At 41.7% G+C, this 14913-nt stretch overlaps 2 protein-coding genes across 4 annotated transcripts in view; one reads left to right on the top strand and one right to left on the bottom strand.

Annotated features, from left to right (window-relative positions):
- Nucleotides 1–14913, bottom strand: part of PHC3 (polyhomeotic homolog 3) — a 70693-nt gene that overhangs the window by 31695 nt on the left and 24085 nt on the right. The gene's annotated exons all lie outside the window — the stretch shown is intronic.
- LOC137145607 (A-kinase anchor protein 4-like) lies at nt 1898–4554 on the top strand. Its single transcript, XM_067536466.1, has one exon. The coding sequence runs from the start codon at nt 2035–2037 to the stop codon at nt 4405–4407; it is 2373 nt and encodes a 790-aa protein (XP_067392567.1). The 5' UTR covers nt 1898–2034; the 3' UTR covers nt 4408–4554.

Below are 14913 nucleotides of genomic sequence, written 5' to 3'. Positions count from 1 at the left end.
CCTACACACCTTCCAACTTTTGCAAAAAATCAAGTAGGGGGTTCTACAAACAATAGTCTCCTTCACTGCACAACCCTGATTCATTCCCAGAGCTGGTCCATTCTATATTTCTCTCTCCCCTCCATCAGCCTCCAGTCTCGTTTTCCACTTCCCATGCTCTTTATGCCAATCTATTCTCCCTGCTCCCTCACATCCCTAAGGTCTGTCTCTTGCAGTTGAATAAGGCAGCTTCCTCCTTCACAGTTCCTGGGCCCAGCAGTGGGGTCATTGAGAGCACAAGAAAGACAGACCCCCTGATCTCAGTTTGGGTGTCAGGATTCAGCCCTGGCCACACAAACACCCGAGTTCAGCTTTGCCCCTTCAACTGTGCCTGGAAAGTTTAACTGAGAAGCTGTAGCAAGTCACTAGTAAGACTGTGCAAACTAATTATTTTCCCAAAGGCTTATACTTTGACCAGAATACCCCATTATGAACCCTTGTTCTGCATCATCTACACCTGTTATCTGTCAAACGAACTGTAATCTATATATTTAGTTGGTATCTGGCACTATCCATTGTAATTAGTTGTCAAGTACTGGGCAATATTTTTGCACAAATGTTTTATACAAGTGTGTTGTTGTAATGTATGATGTAGTCAATAGCTAAGGCAAACTGAGCTAAAAAAATCACATAATGGAAGGAAAATTGCTGCATTTACAGATATTACACAAAATACTCAATTGATGACAGTGACAGATACGTATGTATGTAATTATTATCTGTATCACAATCATACCTAGAGGACCCAACCTAGGTTAGAGTTCCATTGTGCAAGGCACAGTATATACATGTAGTAAGAGACAGTCCCAAAGTGCTTACTATCCAACTAGACATGACAGACAAAAGGTGAAAGAAAGGAAGTGTTATCAGCCCCAATTTACAGAGGGGGAACTGGTAATTAAGAATCAGAGTGGTTAAGTGACTTGCCCATGATCATACCGGAGATCTGTGGTTAAGCAGAGATCTGAACCTGAGTACCAGTGCAGTGATTTAACCACAAGACCATCTATCTTTTTCAGAACTACAAGGTATGCAATCATCTACAAATGGAAAAGTTACCTGGGAGATTTAACATTAATCTGACAAAGCTATTGAAAATACTTTATAGGGAACAATCCTGTACTAGCAGATAGATCACATGACAAAAGTCTTTTCTCTATATAATTTATATTATTTTATTATTTTTTCAGCCATCTGATAATAAGGGGGTTAGGAGCTAGTTTAGTTTTACAATCTTACAATTTGCCGCTGTGTTTAAATTTACAGATTTTATATTATTTCAAGGAATAGAGGGAAAAAGATAGATAAACAGGCTGGTCATAAAGAAAAGAAAAGAATGAGAGAAAAAGTGGGGAAGGAAAAGTAAAATAAGATGCTTTTCAAGTCTGGAGAGTTTTTGTTCAGCCATTGTTCGTGAGCTCTGTTCTTTGTGATTTCACTACCTCAGGGAGAACACCATGAGACCACCACTGTCTTCATTCCCAACTCCCTCTTCTAATCAAAAGCTAACCTCTGTCTTATACCATCAATGTATTCACTTTATATCAAAACATGCAGTTTAATGCAAGTTTCTTTGCTAAGTCAGGCTGACTCCTTGTTTGATTATGTTTAAGGAAAAGTGTTTTTGTTTATATGGGAAACAAACAAACAGAGATTCCATTCCCTCTGCCCACCTATATGAAAACACCCCGCAAACCCAAAGGATACAGATTTAACACAGGCTAAAGGAAAAAATTTATAGCAGCCCACTGTTAAAGCATTGCCAACGCATCACTGGTTGTTGGTGAAACTGGTTATTTGTGATGTCACTGCCGCTATAGAAACCATGAGTCAACACAGGTGAAGATCCCATCTGGCAGTAGAAGAGCATGGAAAGCTGAGAGAGGAGGCAACATCTCGAGTCTGGCAGGGTCATCACAGCAGCTCAACTGATAAAAGAACACTTTACGGTCCTGGGTACGGTCCTGGGTACGGTCCTATTATCAACCTGCAAAGATGTCTCAGGAAGTTGACTGGTTACACAGCCAGGCAGGTGTGTGTAAAGTAGACCTCTACAACCCTGATGGACAGAAGGACCAGGACCGGAAAGTGATCTGTTTTGTCGATGTCTCCAGCCTTAACGTAAAGGACAAAGATTCAAAAGCAAAGAAAGCTGCTAGCCAGTCCAGTAGCATCTCTGAACCTTCAAATGAACTTGATCTGGGGAATCTGGAGGAAAAAGAAGTCATTGTAATAAAGGACAATGAGAAGCATGATCATTCTAAAACTGAAGGAGCAGTATGTCTTTTCAAACAAGGTTCAACTGATGAACTCAGCGTTGTGAGTTGGCTCAGCAATGACCTTCAGAAATATGCAGTTGGATTCCAGCATGCACTGACTCCTTCCGATACCCCTCAGAAACCCAAACAAAGTGAAATCTGCAATGATCCATCACTGTCCCAGAACAGTGACACATCTTTAAAGTCTGCCGGTGCCCCAAAAGGAAAGAGAGATCCAGACGATGTTTCATACTATGTAAATAAGCTCTGTTCTTTGGTTGTGCAAATGGCACGTAAAGAGATCACGGATAAATTGGAAGGCACAGCCAATAAGTTTATACGTCAGGGAATTCATGGCTCAGCTGGTGAAGGGAAAAACAACAATCCCCATGGTTCTGTGAGCAAAATTGCATCACAAATGGTGAATGAAGCTGTTGAAGCAAGCACACAGAATCCACAGGGTAAACTACCATCCCCCAGGCCATCTCAAGAAAAGACTACCAAGAAAGACGATCCAGGTTCCAAGAGAACATCACTCTTCTATGGGGAGATGTCTAATCAAAATGGCTGTAAACAGGGAGGAAAGCCTGGAGATAAACAAATGTATCAGCAAGCAAAACAGTCTGGGCATGATGATTCTGGTACTTCTGTAAGCAAAGGGTTAATGGTTTATGCAAATCAGGTTGCTTCAGACATGATGTTCTCATTTATGAAGACCATGAAAGTCCAAAGGAAGGATGGTAAGCCGCTCCCAGCTTGTGTAGTTTTGAAGAGAGTAATCCTCAAACACACCAAAGATGTCATATCAGACTTGATAGACTCAACCATGAAAAATCTGCATAATGTCACAGGGGTGCTCATGACAGACTCTGACTTCGTTACTACAGTGAAGAAGAATCTATTCAACATAGGAAGCCAAAAGTCTACTGAAATATTAGAAGCAATGGTGAAACGCCTGTTTAAAGCCCTAGCAGGGGATGAGAAGCAGTCCAGGTCTCAAAGCCTAGCATACACATCACTTAAAACAGGCTCCCAAGACACCAAATCTCAAGGGATGCAATTTACAGCAATGAAAAGTGAAATGCATAGCCAAGGAAAGGACAAAGACAGAGGAACCAGCAAGTGTCAATCATCATCAAGCAAAACTTCGGAAAAGCATTGCTCAATGGATAAATATGCAAAAGACCTCATTGTGACTGCATTAATGTTGATACAACAACATCTATTACAACAGACAAATGGTAAAGATTCAGCACGTGAATCAGGCACCACTTCGTTTGGATATGTTTCTCGTGATTCTCATTTTGAAAAGGCTGGGAACAGACAAAGTTCCAAGTCTCTTTCAATGGCTGGTGGATCAAGACACTCAGGGGTAAAGAATGACCTCCAACAACTTGACTCCCAAAAGGGGGACATATCAAGTATCCTCTTATCAATCATCCAGAAGGTCTTACGTGAGGCTGGTTTCAATATAGATGACAATTCCAGTGATACAAACAAGAATTTTAAAGAGGCTGCCATTGCCGATAGCAAATCCAGCAAAAAGGCCTTATCTAAACAGCCCAACTCAGCCACGGATCAGTTTGACAATATGGATCAGGTGAACAAGCAATTTATTGATCAACTTGTGGAATCTGTGATGAAGTTATGTCTATTCATGGCCAAAAGCAACAGCCCAGATTTAGCTATAGGTGACCTGTTGGATGAACAAAATGCATTTGGTCCTTTGTCATCAAAAACGTCAGCAGCACCCAGAAGAATTTCACAATCCAGAGGTAATGGAAAACAGCTATCAGGTTCATCATCTGGTTCTGAAGTGATAGTGAACAACCAGAATGCCAACAACAGCTCACAGAACAAAGAACTCCAGGCTATCCTCCAGTGGATGGCTGCTTCCCACTTCAACGTGCCCAACCTGTCATTCATGAACGAAAATGAAGGGGAGTTGAAGAAGCTTCCTCTGTTGGCTGAAAAAGCAGCCAAGAAGGGCTACAGTGTTGGAGATATTCTCCAAGAAGTAATGAGGTACTTTGAAAAACAACAGATTGATGCCGCTGTGGGAAACGTGCCTCGTTGCGGACTGATGGACTGGTTGCTTGCTAGCCTGTAAGCAAGTGCCGACTCTTCCTCCCTCTCATGTTACTTTGACCCAGCCCAAGCGCCCAAATCAACTCTTTGCTGGCGCAACCAATAAGAACATCACAACCCATTTGCAAGAGACAACATTGCATTGAATTCAACAGGTTGTCATACACTAGCTGGGCAAGATCATCAATAAAAAAATTTAAAAAAGGAAGACTATTTTATTAAGCACTTCAGCAGAGTGTGAGAAATACAAGGCACTAGTCAGAACAATAAACCTGCTATCCCACAGGTAGATATGAAAACTAGAGGTGGGGTGAAGGTGTAGTGAAAAGATGGGAGGCAAAGAGGAAGGGGGGAGGCAGGGCTCTATCAGGGAGGTCCCTTGTTAGAAGCCTTTCTAGAGTAGTTTGGAAAGGATAGATGTTGTGATTTCTACCAGGTGCTGTTTCTGGACACTGCTCAGACATTTTATCTTTCATATCAACCTCTGACTAGCAGGTGTCTGATAAATTGGGAAGTCCATCTGCATCTGGACAGAAAAGGAGCTTTCTGTATCTTCTCCCCTTCAGAAACTACTAGCTCCTTCAAGGAATAAGACAAAAGTTTCTCCACTTCTCTGTCACTCTCCCAGACTATTTTTAAAACCTTCCCAGTGAATAACTCCAGTGCTTGCTTTTGCTGGTGCTCAGAGCTTCAAGTAGTAGCAGCATTAAATTAACATCATTTTTGCCAATTTTACTGCTGTCCACTGTGTTCCAAATATGTGAAACTGACAATAAGTCTTGTTAATTTCACTCTGGTGCTGCTTAGCAAAGCATGTCTTCAAAACTATAAGGGCTAGAAATTTCATTACTTGAAAAAAAAAAAGAAAGATTCTGTGTAAGATGGTATAGATCGCTTCACAGTAAGCCTCTCACTCATCCTGGTAAGTCAATATTTCAAAGTTTTTACTTCAGTACACAGCATGTATTGTAAAACACTGCAAAAACGGAGTTTAGAAACATGTCTGAATATTGGGAGAGTCGAGAGATGAAAGGATGGAGGAAACTGTTCAATACAAATCTTTGAAGATTTTCCAAGCAGGAAATAATGCAAAATAAGAATTAGTTCTTGGTTTGACTTTTATAACTGATAATATAAAACTAGTTCAGGGAGTACTTTCTAAATACTATTCCCTACCTTGACTACTGTCTTTAAAAATCTCTTCCACTGTGTGATAGCCTTTTTTGTGTCTAATTTTAACATTTTCTTAGGACCAGAATTTCTTTATTATTAGTTAATTACAAAATGGATATAATCTAGTAGGCATCCAATTGCAATAAACCTGGAATACAATTTTGCTCCATCTTTTCCAAAAAGACAGTCACTATATTTCTGAACAGTGTATATTGATATTTAGAAATGAAATTAGTCCTTGCACTTTACATTGTTTATTATTATTTATATTGTGGTAGTACCAAAAAAATGCTGGGTGCTTTCCAAATACAGAGGAAGAGAGCGTTCCTGCCCTGAAGAGTATAGAGTCTTGAAAGACAAAGACAAAGTGTGGTAGCATAGGATATAGCATGCAAGCAAAACTATCAATGTGAAAATAAGTACGATATTTTAGCTAAAAGTTTTGTTTTCTAAATGCTAAATACACTTAAATTCCCCTCCTCCTGCTATCATTCAACCTTTTTGTGACAGGGTATATGCCTCACACTAGCACTAAAAGGGTTAACTGGAGCTGGAAAGTTCAATTTAGGTCCCTAAAAGGTGGGCCAGGCCAAACTGAAGATGAAGCCCAGTGGGGGGAAAAGAAGGGTGGTGAGCATAAAGGGAGAAAGACTGCAGAGAGAAAGAGGAAGAATTTTGCAGTCCTTCAATGGTTGCTAGAGAGTAGAGCAGCGGTTTTCAAACTGTGTGTCGGGACCCCAAAGTGGGTCGTGACCCCGTTTTAATGGGGTTGCCAGCCCTGGGTGGCGGGGCTCAGGCTTTGGCTTCAGCCCTGAGCAGCAGGGCTCAGGTTACAGTCCCCCTTGCCTCTGGGGGCTGAAGTTGTCAGGTACCCTGCACCTCAGGCAGCAGGGCTCGGGTTTCAGTCCCCCTTCCAAGGGTTGTGTAGTAATTTTTGTTTTCAGAAGGGTGTCACAGTGCAATGAAGTTCAAGAACCACTGAAGTAGAGGAAAGGCCTAGGGAGAGGAAGACTTCAGCATGCTCAGGTTGGGGCTGTGGGAAAGGGCCTGAAGGCAGGCCAAGTTCAGATGAAGTCCAGGGAAATAGCGAGGAGAATCTGAGGAAGCAGACCAAAGCTACTTGCCACAGGGTTCCTGGATTGGGACCTGGACAAGAGTGAGGGTCTGGGTTCCCCTACCAGTCCACTGGAAAGGTTGGTGTGGAAACACCCTAGTGCAAAGGGAAGGAGGGCTACTGAGTTTGGAACTAGGCCTCCTAGATGCATCTCTCTGCACAAGAGTTAGAAGACAACCCTGCAGAGCCTGGAAAAGGGTGAAAAGTTTGCAAGGGTATGAGCCAGGACAGAGGTGAAGAGTTATATTTCTGAGTTTATTGGACTCTGTTTACCCTGGAAGGGGTTGGACTAAACATAACATGGGCAGAGGGCTAAGTCATGAGAAGAGGCAGACCACCGCAGGGCCAAAGTGGCTGTTGGCAGTATGGAAAGCCTACATGCCACTCCCAGCCACAAAGGCTGCCAGCTGTTAAGTCCATACTTTCAAACTCCTCAACGTCCCCCCCACAAGTCCCCAACATTATATCCAGTACTCTTTCTCTCCACACAAATGAGCAACTCACTCCTAAACAGATGAAAAATTGAAGTTGAGGTGATATAGTATCTTGTAGGTACTGTAAAAAAAAAAAAGGGATTTCTGGAAGAATTTAAACGAGGAAAGTGAAAGTGGACTTGCTCAAGAAAGATGTTCCATATATAGTGGCAGACATGGAAATTTTTACTTTTTTTTTTTTTTTAAATCTCTAACAGGCAGTGTACCTTTAAAAATTACCTTTTAAAATTATAGGAATCATGTGTAAATAGAAGCATCACACCAAAGTTTTAGGAAAATGACAAGACAACTGCCTACTGGATGCCAGTTTCATAACAATTTCCTTTATCAGAGCACCAAAATATTGATAATGTTCTCTTCTGCCTGAGAGATATCAAACTGTATAATGTGGGAAAACCATTGGCTTTATCACCTGAGAACCAAAGGAAACACTCTCTACAGCCTAACAACCACAGGTTATCTTTTTAAATATGATTCTTACAACATTTAAATTTTTAGAGATTCAAAGGATAGATGATAAAGGAATTTAGTCCTGGAACTTAAGGTATTTTTCTACCCCATAAACCCAGGATTTTAGGAAAAGTAAATGGTACATTAACATTCATCTGAAAACTGATGTGAAATGAAATAGTTTTAAGAAGGTTGCCATTTAAAAGCTTTTCAAATCTTTATACCAACTGCCTCCTTTCTTCCCAAACTTTCAGAACTACCTTCTCCCTGCCCCCCGCAATCTTTTCAAGTAAATTACACAAACTTGCTTTAGTTCTGACAAGTTATACCAGCATAACTATTAATTTGACACTTTACTTAAACTACTATTTGTCATTTGGAAACAGATCCAGAATACCATTCTTTAGAGATGCTATATATGAGAAATAGTTAGCAATCATATTAATAAAGGTTGTTTAGCTTTTTTGTAAGTTTTGTTCAAGGCTTTTAATCCTGCTTTAACAGAAAATATCTCCATTTTAACAACTCCCTTTATTCTGAACTTTATGGTGCAGTATGAGTTACTCTTCTGAATTGCAGGGAAAGAGGGAGTGCAACCGTAATAACGTTTAATATAGCAAAATCTCTTAGTTACACATTAATGTCTGCATACTTAAACACAAAACACAAGTGGGAAGTATACGCACTGAACATTTTCAAAGAGAAGTACAACCAGAGTGCCAGTCAGTAGCACCTGGGCAAATGTGCACTCACTAGGAAGGAAAGGAAAGACAAAAACATTGCAATGAGTTCCCTTCTTAGTGACCACTCCAAACCACCCATTTTTCAGTGATTTATTAGACTAGCCATTTTACACACCAGTCAGACACCCTGTCAATTGAATGCACATCATGGCTGCTGGTTACAGCATGAGCAATATTCTTACAGCTCACATGTGGGCCAATCCCAAGCAGGACCATAAAAGGAAGCAGTTACAGGAGATGAAAACTCTCAGGTCTTGTAGTCAGAGCAACATCTAACCAAAACCCTAGCAAGAGTCATTGAACACTAGTAAGTAGAAATAAAACAAGTTACAACTGTCATTTTGAGTTTCCAGGGAACTGGGAGACACACAAGGATTTATGCCATGCCAGTCAGGGGGAGGGGAGGAGAGGAGCCATCCCCATATGTAGGTAGTGATAGGAAATATGACTTCTAGATGGGAATTTGCAAAGAAGAAGAGAAAAAAAACAAAACACCACTGCTGGCATCAGAAACCACTCTACTTTCTTCATCTGCCTAGAACAGTTCAGGAATTCCAGTCCAAAGATATGGGATTTATTAGGGGAAGGGTCTCCAAAAAAAAAAAAAAAAAAAAAAAAGTTAAGTCCAAAGAGAATAAACTCATAGTGCAGACTGGCCAATCACAGTCCCAAGTGACACAGACTAAATTCATTTTTGCATCAGGCCACTTTTCAAGAACTAAGGAAACCCCTGGGAGCAGGAAAGAGCTATTATCTATGAATGTACAACACTCTTATGACACTAAACACAACATAGAAGTACTGGCACAGATACCAGGAGCATATCCCGAGTAGACAGCTCTCAAAACAAGACATTGTCATGGCAGTTGAACATCAGGGTGACTGGTAGAGTCTGAAGGCTGATTAACACAATGGACTCTAGTCACAGTAAAATCCCTACATGGGATACCACTGGGAACAGCTCATCTCAGAAGTGATGCATTGAAATAATATGCTAGACACTGCTCATCCTTTAAAAACTGTGATAATTACTGTTGAATCATATTTTCCCCAAAAGAAAGTAATTCTGCAATTCCACATACTGTGCAGTTCAACAACCCCATACTTTTGCTAGTGGCTATGTTTTGTCCAGAGGTTTCTATGTCAGAGGTGAGAACAGGCCATTATGGGCTGCGCCTGGCCTGCTAGAAGGGATTCTGACTACTTCTGCCGGGACTTACTATTTGGTTTGCCTGCTGTTCCCCAAGATGTACTTCTCACAAAGGATCCTCACTCAACACCCAGCAGCCCTTACTCCCCTCATCTCTTGAGTGGCAGTTTTTCTTAGCTCTTTCTTCAAAGTATGTTCATATTTATTCTGTGGTCTTTGGGGTCCCTTCCTTTCAAGTTCATCCTCCTCCTCTGCACAGTACTGAGAAATGGAGAAATGGTTAAACTAAGTGGAAGGTAGACAGAGATGCAGAAAAATATAAACCATGTAAGTCACCCCAATCTTCTCAAAATTTAGGCTACAGCTGGTGTTGTGCCCTACAACAGTGCACGGAAAGAAAAGTATTTGTGGCTTAGAAGCATGTCCAAAGCAGTCTCACCACTTATGCACCCAGACCAAATTTTTAAGCACTCAAATAAAAGTGGCCTGATTCAGAGGTGCTGAGCATCCACAGCTCATTCTGATGACAACGAGAACTACTCTGCATCTCTAAGAATTAGGCCACTTTTATTTGAGTACCTATAGATGGATTTAGGTGCCTACATTTCTATCATTTTATCTTCTATTTCTAAGATTCATGTATATATGGTCACCAGGCAATTAGAGGCCGTTCCCATTTTAACCAGTTAACTAAAGTAGCAGAAAGAAAAGAGAATACTATTTCAAAATATAAAATAATGCTTTCCACTGTATTATTTCAGTGATGTGGTCTAGTACTGAGCACTGCACTGGAGCTAGGAATTCTGAATTCTAATTCTGGCTCAGAAACTCACTCCCTTAGTGGCCTTGGTTGTCCAGTCTAAAAACAGAGATAATACCTACCCTATCCAAAGAGCTTGAACAAAGGGAGAAGCATCATGGAGGTCAAGGAGACAAATCTGAAGGTTCAGATAAACAATGAACTCTTGGTGTTTATCTAAATTGAACTACACAGCCTTTTAAGGTTCATAGATTGCTATGTTAAAGCTTAAGTGGGGATAGAAGAACATTCACACTATTAGTACTACTAAGCATTACAAAGGGTTTCACATGTTTTACTACATATTACTAATAAGCGTTAATAGTTAAACAAAGGCACAGCAGAGCCACTACTGAACACAACTTGTTTACTAATTACTCCCAATGCAGCGTATTTAGTTTACTGAAATATCACCTCTTCAACGCAGAAGGAATGATGACTAGGATCTGACACCTCAACATCAGAAACTAAGGGCCTAATTCAGTACTACACTTCAGTATTCAACGTACCGAAAGAACATAGCATATGCATTTCTTGTCTTAGTAGAGACTCATGAAAGGTGTCCATGAAGAGAGAATAGAAAGGAATTTCAGGATACATCTCGATACCACCATGCACAGCACCAAGGTGATGGCCTGCCATGCATGCAGGAAGTGGGATAATCTGTCCTGGAAGGGCAGGGAAAGACCAGCATGCTCTGGGTTGGTAACTACACTGTCTACAACACAGGAGTCAAACAGGCAGCTTCAAGGCCTGTGGTTGCCCAAATAACAAGAACAAGGAGATAGAGAGCAGAGGCTTCTTTCTCTGAGACCATTGCCATCTCTTGAAGTGATCAGACTGCCTGAAGGAGAAATACTGCTGCCTCAACTGGAACTGAGGACAATATTTAGTCCTCTTTGCAGCAGGAGTGTCCAGATCCAACAGCTTTAGGACTGCTCTTTAGTGCATGTAAAGCTTCATCTGTTTTGGATCAGAATAAGGCACTTCCCTCAAAATGAAGGTCCCCCAATTGTCTGTTTCACCTCTACAGGAACCCCCAAGGACTGCAATCAGGAGGAACAGCACATAGTCACTGCCTTTTTCATATCCCTAGCCATAGAATCTCATGAATTCAAAGAAGCCTGCAAAGATAAACAAGAGGCCAATTGACCTTCTGCAACAAGGTGTTGAAGCTGTTCCCTAGAGCAGTAGTTTTCAACCTGTGGTCAATGGACCCCTACAGGTCTATAGACTACATCTAAGGGGGTCCGTAAAAGGTTGTTACCATCATAGAAAAGTGGTTTTCAACCTGTGGTCCGCAGACTATGTAAGATTTCCAAAGGGGTTCACACCCCCATTCTAAATTTTTTGGGGGTCTGCAAATTAAAGAAGGTTGAAAACCACTGCCCTAGAGCATTCTGCCAGTTTATTTGCAAACAGAGATTGCCTCCCAAGTAGGATACATCTATATAGCACACGCCTTACAGCAGTGTGTAAAGTACATACACTGCATGCCACCCTATCCCACGTCATGGGTATAAACAGCAGTGTAGACAGTGAGGCACTGCTTAGTCAAATAAAGACATACCTGTATTGGGTACATACCACAAGGATTCAGCTCTCTACACACTCAAACAGTGCCTCCCCAGTCTACACTGTTATTTTCAGCTGTGTAGTGTCCCACTATCTTCCGCCACAGGGAAAGGCTCCGGAGCAAGGAAAAGCTCTGACAGGAGGGAAGCTGCAGGGAACTGGAGCCATTCCCTGCTACAGAGAGCTGAGGGAGCCTTTTCCCACTTCAGGGAAAGTCTCTAGCAGGGAGAGGCATTGGGGAAAGAACCCACTGTGGGAATCTTTCCCCACTGCCTCTCCCCCTGCCAGAGCCTTTTACTGTTACGTGTAGCTACACACAACACTGTGGACACAGCCTGCTTTTCACTGCCACGTGTAGCACACATACCGTATTCAGCGCCGCCAGTGGTCTGCAGCATAAATATACCCTTAGCATAATCATATCTGGACATTAAGGCCTGGTTATTGGCAATGTGGAGTAAACTTGTTGTGGAATAAATCTTTCCCCCACTGAGATTTAATTTCTTTGCATCTTTCACTTGAGGATAGCCTTAGCCCAGTCTGGCTGCTGCTTTTCATTTACTGACGCTACTATAAGGGAACCCAGCAGAGGGTATGAGTAAAACTGCTCAAATCCCTAGGATGGAACCTGGTATTTACATTCTGTTCATTTAGCCACTGGTGGAATGGACAAAGAGGTTTAACCCAAGATCTTGATAAACCTACACCTAAATGAAACCATCATGCAGTCTATCTTTCCTGTCATGGCCATGTGAAAAACATCAGTCAGTTTGTGGGTGTTCTCCTCCCCTAGCTTATCAAGAGAAACAGTCATTTTTCTGAGGAACTCTTGGTATACTTTAAAGTCATCTAGTATGGGGAGGATGCCTCTGGAACCAGAACCTCATCTGGTGATGAGATTGATGCTTTAAAAGGAGGCAAGGGAGAAACCTCCTGAGGTGGTCTTACACTGCTGGGGTAGGCTGCTGTTCTGAAGCAAGTTGTGATAAGTCTAGTAATGCTGAGTCAATAGGTAGATTGGTACTGACCAAGACTGTTATCTCTCTGAGATGATCTGCGCCTGTAAAGGAGTGAGATGTTGATTAGGAGGATGGGGATCTCCGCAAGGCATTCAATATAGCCAGTGAGGAGGCTGGAATGGCCCCAGATCCCAAATGTGCTTGGACCCAGTGTCCCAATCTCTGGCTCTAGTCTCCTCATATCTCCTTTTGTGGGTATGAGAACAGGATCTGGAGGAAGTCCTGGACTGTCAATAGCATGAGAACTAAGAGCCCACCTTGGATTCTGACAAAGAAGTGGAATATTCTGAAAGCCAAGGTGGCGCAGTACTGGGAGTAGCTGTCAGAGACTATTCCAGAAACAAAGCACCATAGAAAGCATGGACAGCTTCCGACCTGCTGGTACGGTGTGACAAAACAGAACCAATTTAGCAGTGGAGGAACCTGAAGAGAGGATAGTGGGCCTATGGTTGATGAGTCCTCAGCAAACTGTGCCAGAGCTGATGAGGACGGTACCTGCAATGGTGCCAGATGAGGGTCTTCTCCCTGAATTAACAACAATGATGGCACCAAAAGGCATAATAGGTGTCTCTCCACTAATGCCTCTGGCATTGTCGGTATTGATAAAGGGAGATATCCCACCATGATCAGAAATGTCTGATATAGAGTCAAAACAGAGGAAGTAGCCAGTCTCAATGGTCCCTTGAAGGACACCGGAGTTAATGGCTCAGGTCAAGGAGAGTCAGTATGAGCCAGTACCAGAGAGCGGGGAGCCAAAGGGCGTGCTCTACCATTGGTAGTAGAACAAACCTCTGTGAAGGAATCTCGCACCCCAAATGTCAGAGTGTCCAATACCAACTTCTTATCCTTCTGAGGCTGGAATTTTTCCTATGTCTTTGACCTTGAAGAAGATGGTCGCACTAATAGGGATTTCCTATGACTTATTATTTTCCAGAAAAGCTGGAGAAGTACTTTGGGAAGGAGTCATTGATGAGCTCCCCTTAGAGAACAGTGGGAGTTCAGACACTGATCCAAGGGAAACCTCCATAAGAATATACTGAAGATGCTCTTCCTGTAGCTTCTTTGTCTTGGTCTTGAAGCCCTGACAGACAGAGCACTTGTCTCTTACAAGGCCATCATCCAATCACTTTAGGGAGTGAGAATGAGGGTCACTCATTGCAAATATTACAAACAATTAAGTTTACAAATTATTGGCAATTCAGAACTGTTTACGTTTACTGTTTGAGTCTGGTCCCTGATTGAATGACCTACACCTTTTACAAATTGAAGCCATGTCTCCAGAACACATTGTGGGTTTGATTCTTTCAGGGAGAGGATGTATTCTGAGGTGGGAAACTTCTCTTGCTGTTGCTAGTATTAAATAGCACAGTATATTCTGAGCACCATAAATATATTCACTAAATCAGGCACCCACCAATCGTCTATTGGCATTTGTGCATGCATAATGTTTTCCAGCTGTGGCAACTGGAGTCTCTCACGTATTCAGCTGGGTGCTATATAATTCCAACTGTTGCTACTGTTAGGCAGGTGTTTGGCCTTGTTTTTCTGATTTAAACTCAACTATGTATATTATTTAGTTCAGTGACACTCAGACTGAGGCTCAAAAGCCACAAGTGGCTTTTCAATGTGTCTCCTGCAGCTCTTTGCAGCACATGATATTAAAACACTTACAATTTAATTATTAACCAATCAGGATGTTTTTACGATGTTATTAACCAACTGTAGAATACTTGGTCAGTCATTTTGCTATGAGAAATAAATAAATATATATATTAGTAAATGAAACAACGAATTCTCACTACTGTGGCTCTTTTGGGTAATATTGATCAATAATTTGGGTTCTGAAACACTGAGGTCTGAGTATCACTGTTTTAGTTAATGGTTTTGAATTGCATAGTATTTTCTGACCATCACCACTATGGTATTCAATAATGATTGCCATTTCTAAGTCTATCTGCCACATACCAATATTACCACTATTTGTATCTACTGGTTCCCAGCAGTGAGTAGG

This window comes from Emydura macquarii, unplaced genomic scaffold (genome assembly GCF_026122565.2).
Source record: "Emydura macquarii macquarii isolate MOO-44397 ecotype Brisbane River unplaced genomic scaffold, CSIRO-AGI_Emac_v2 contig_3603, whole genome shotgun sequence".
Lineage (NCBI taxonomy): Eukaryota > Metazoa > Chordata > Testudines > Chelidae > Emydura > Emydura macquarii.
Note: the sequence above shows the minus strand (reverse complement) of the source record. Positions and strands in the feature narration are given on the sequence as shown.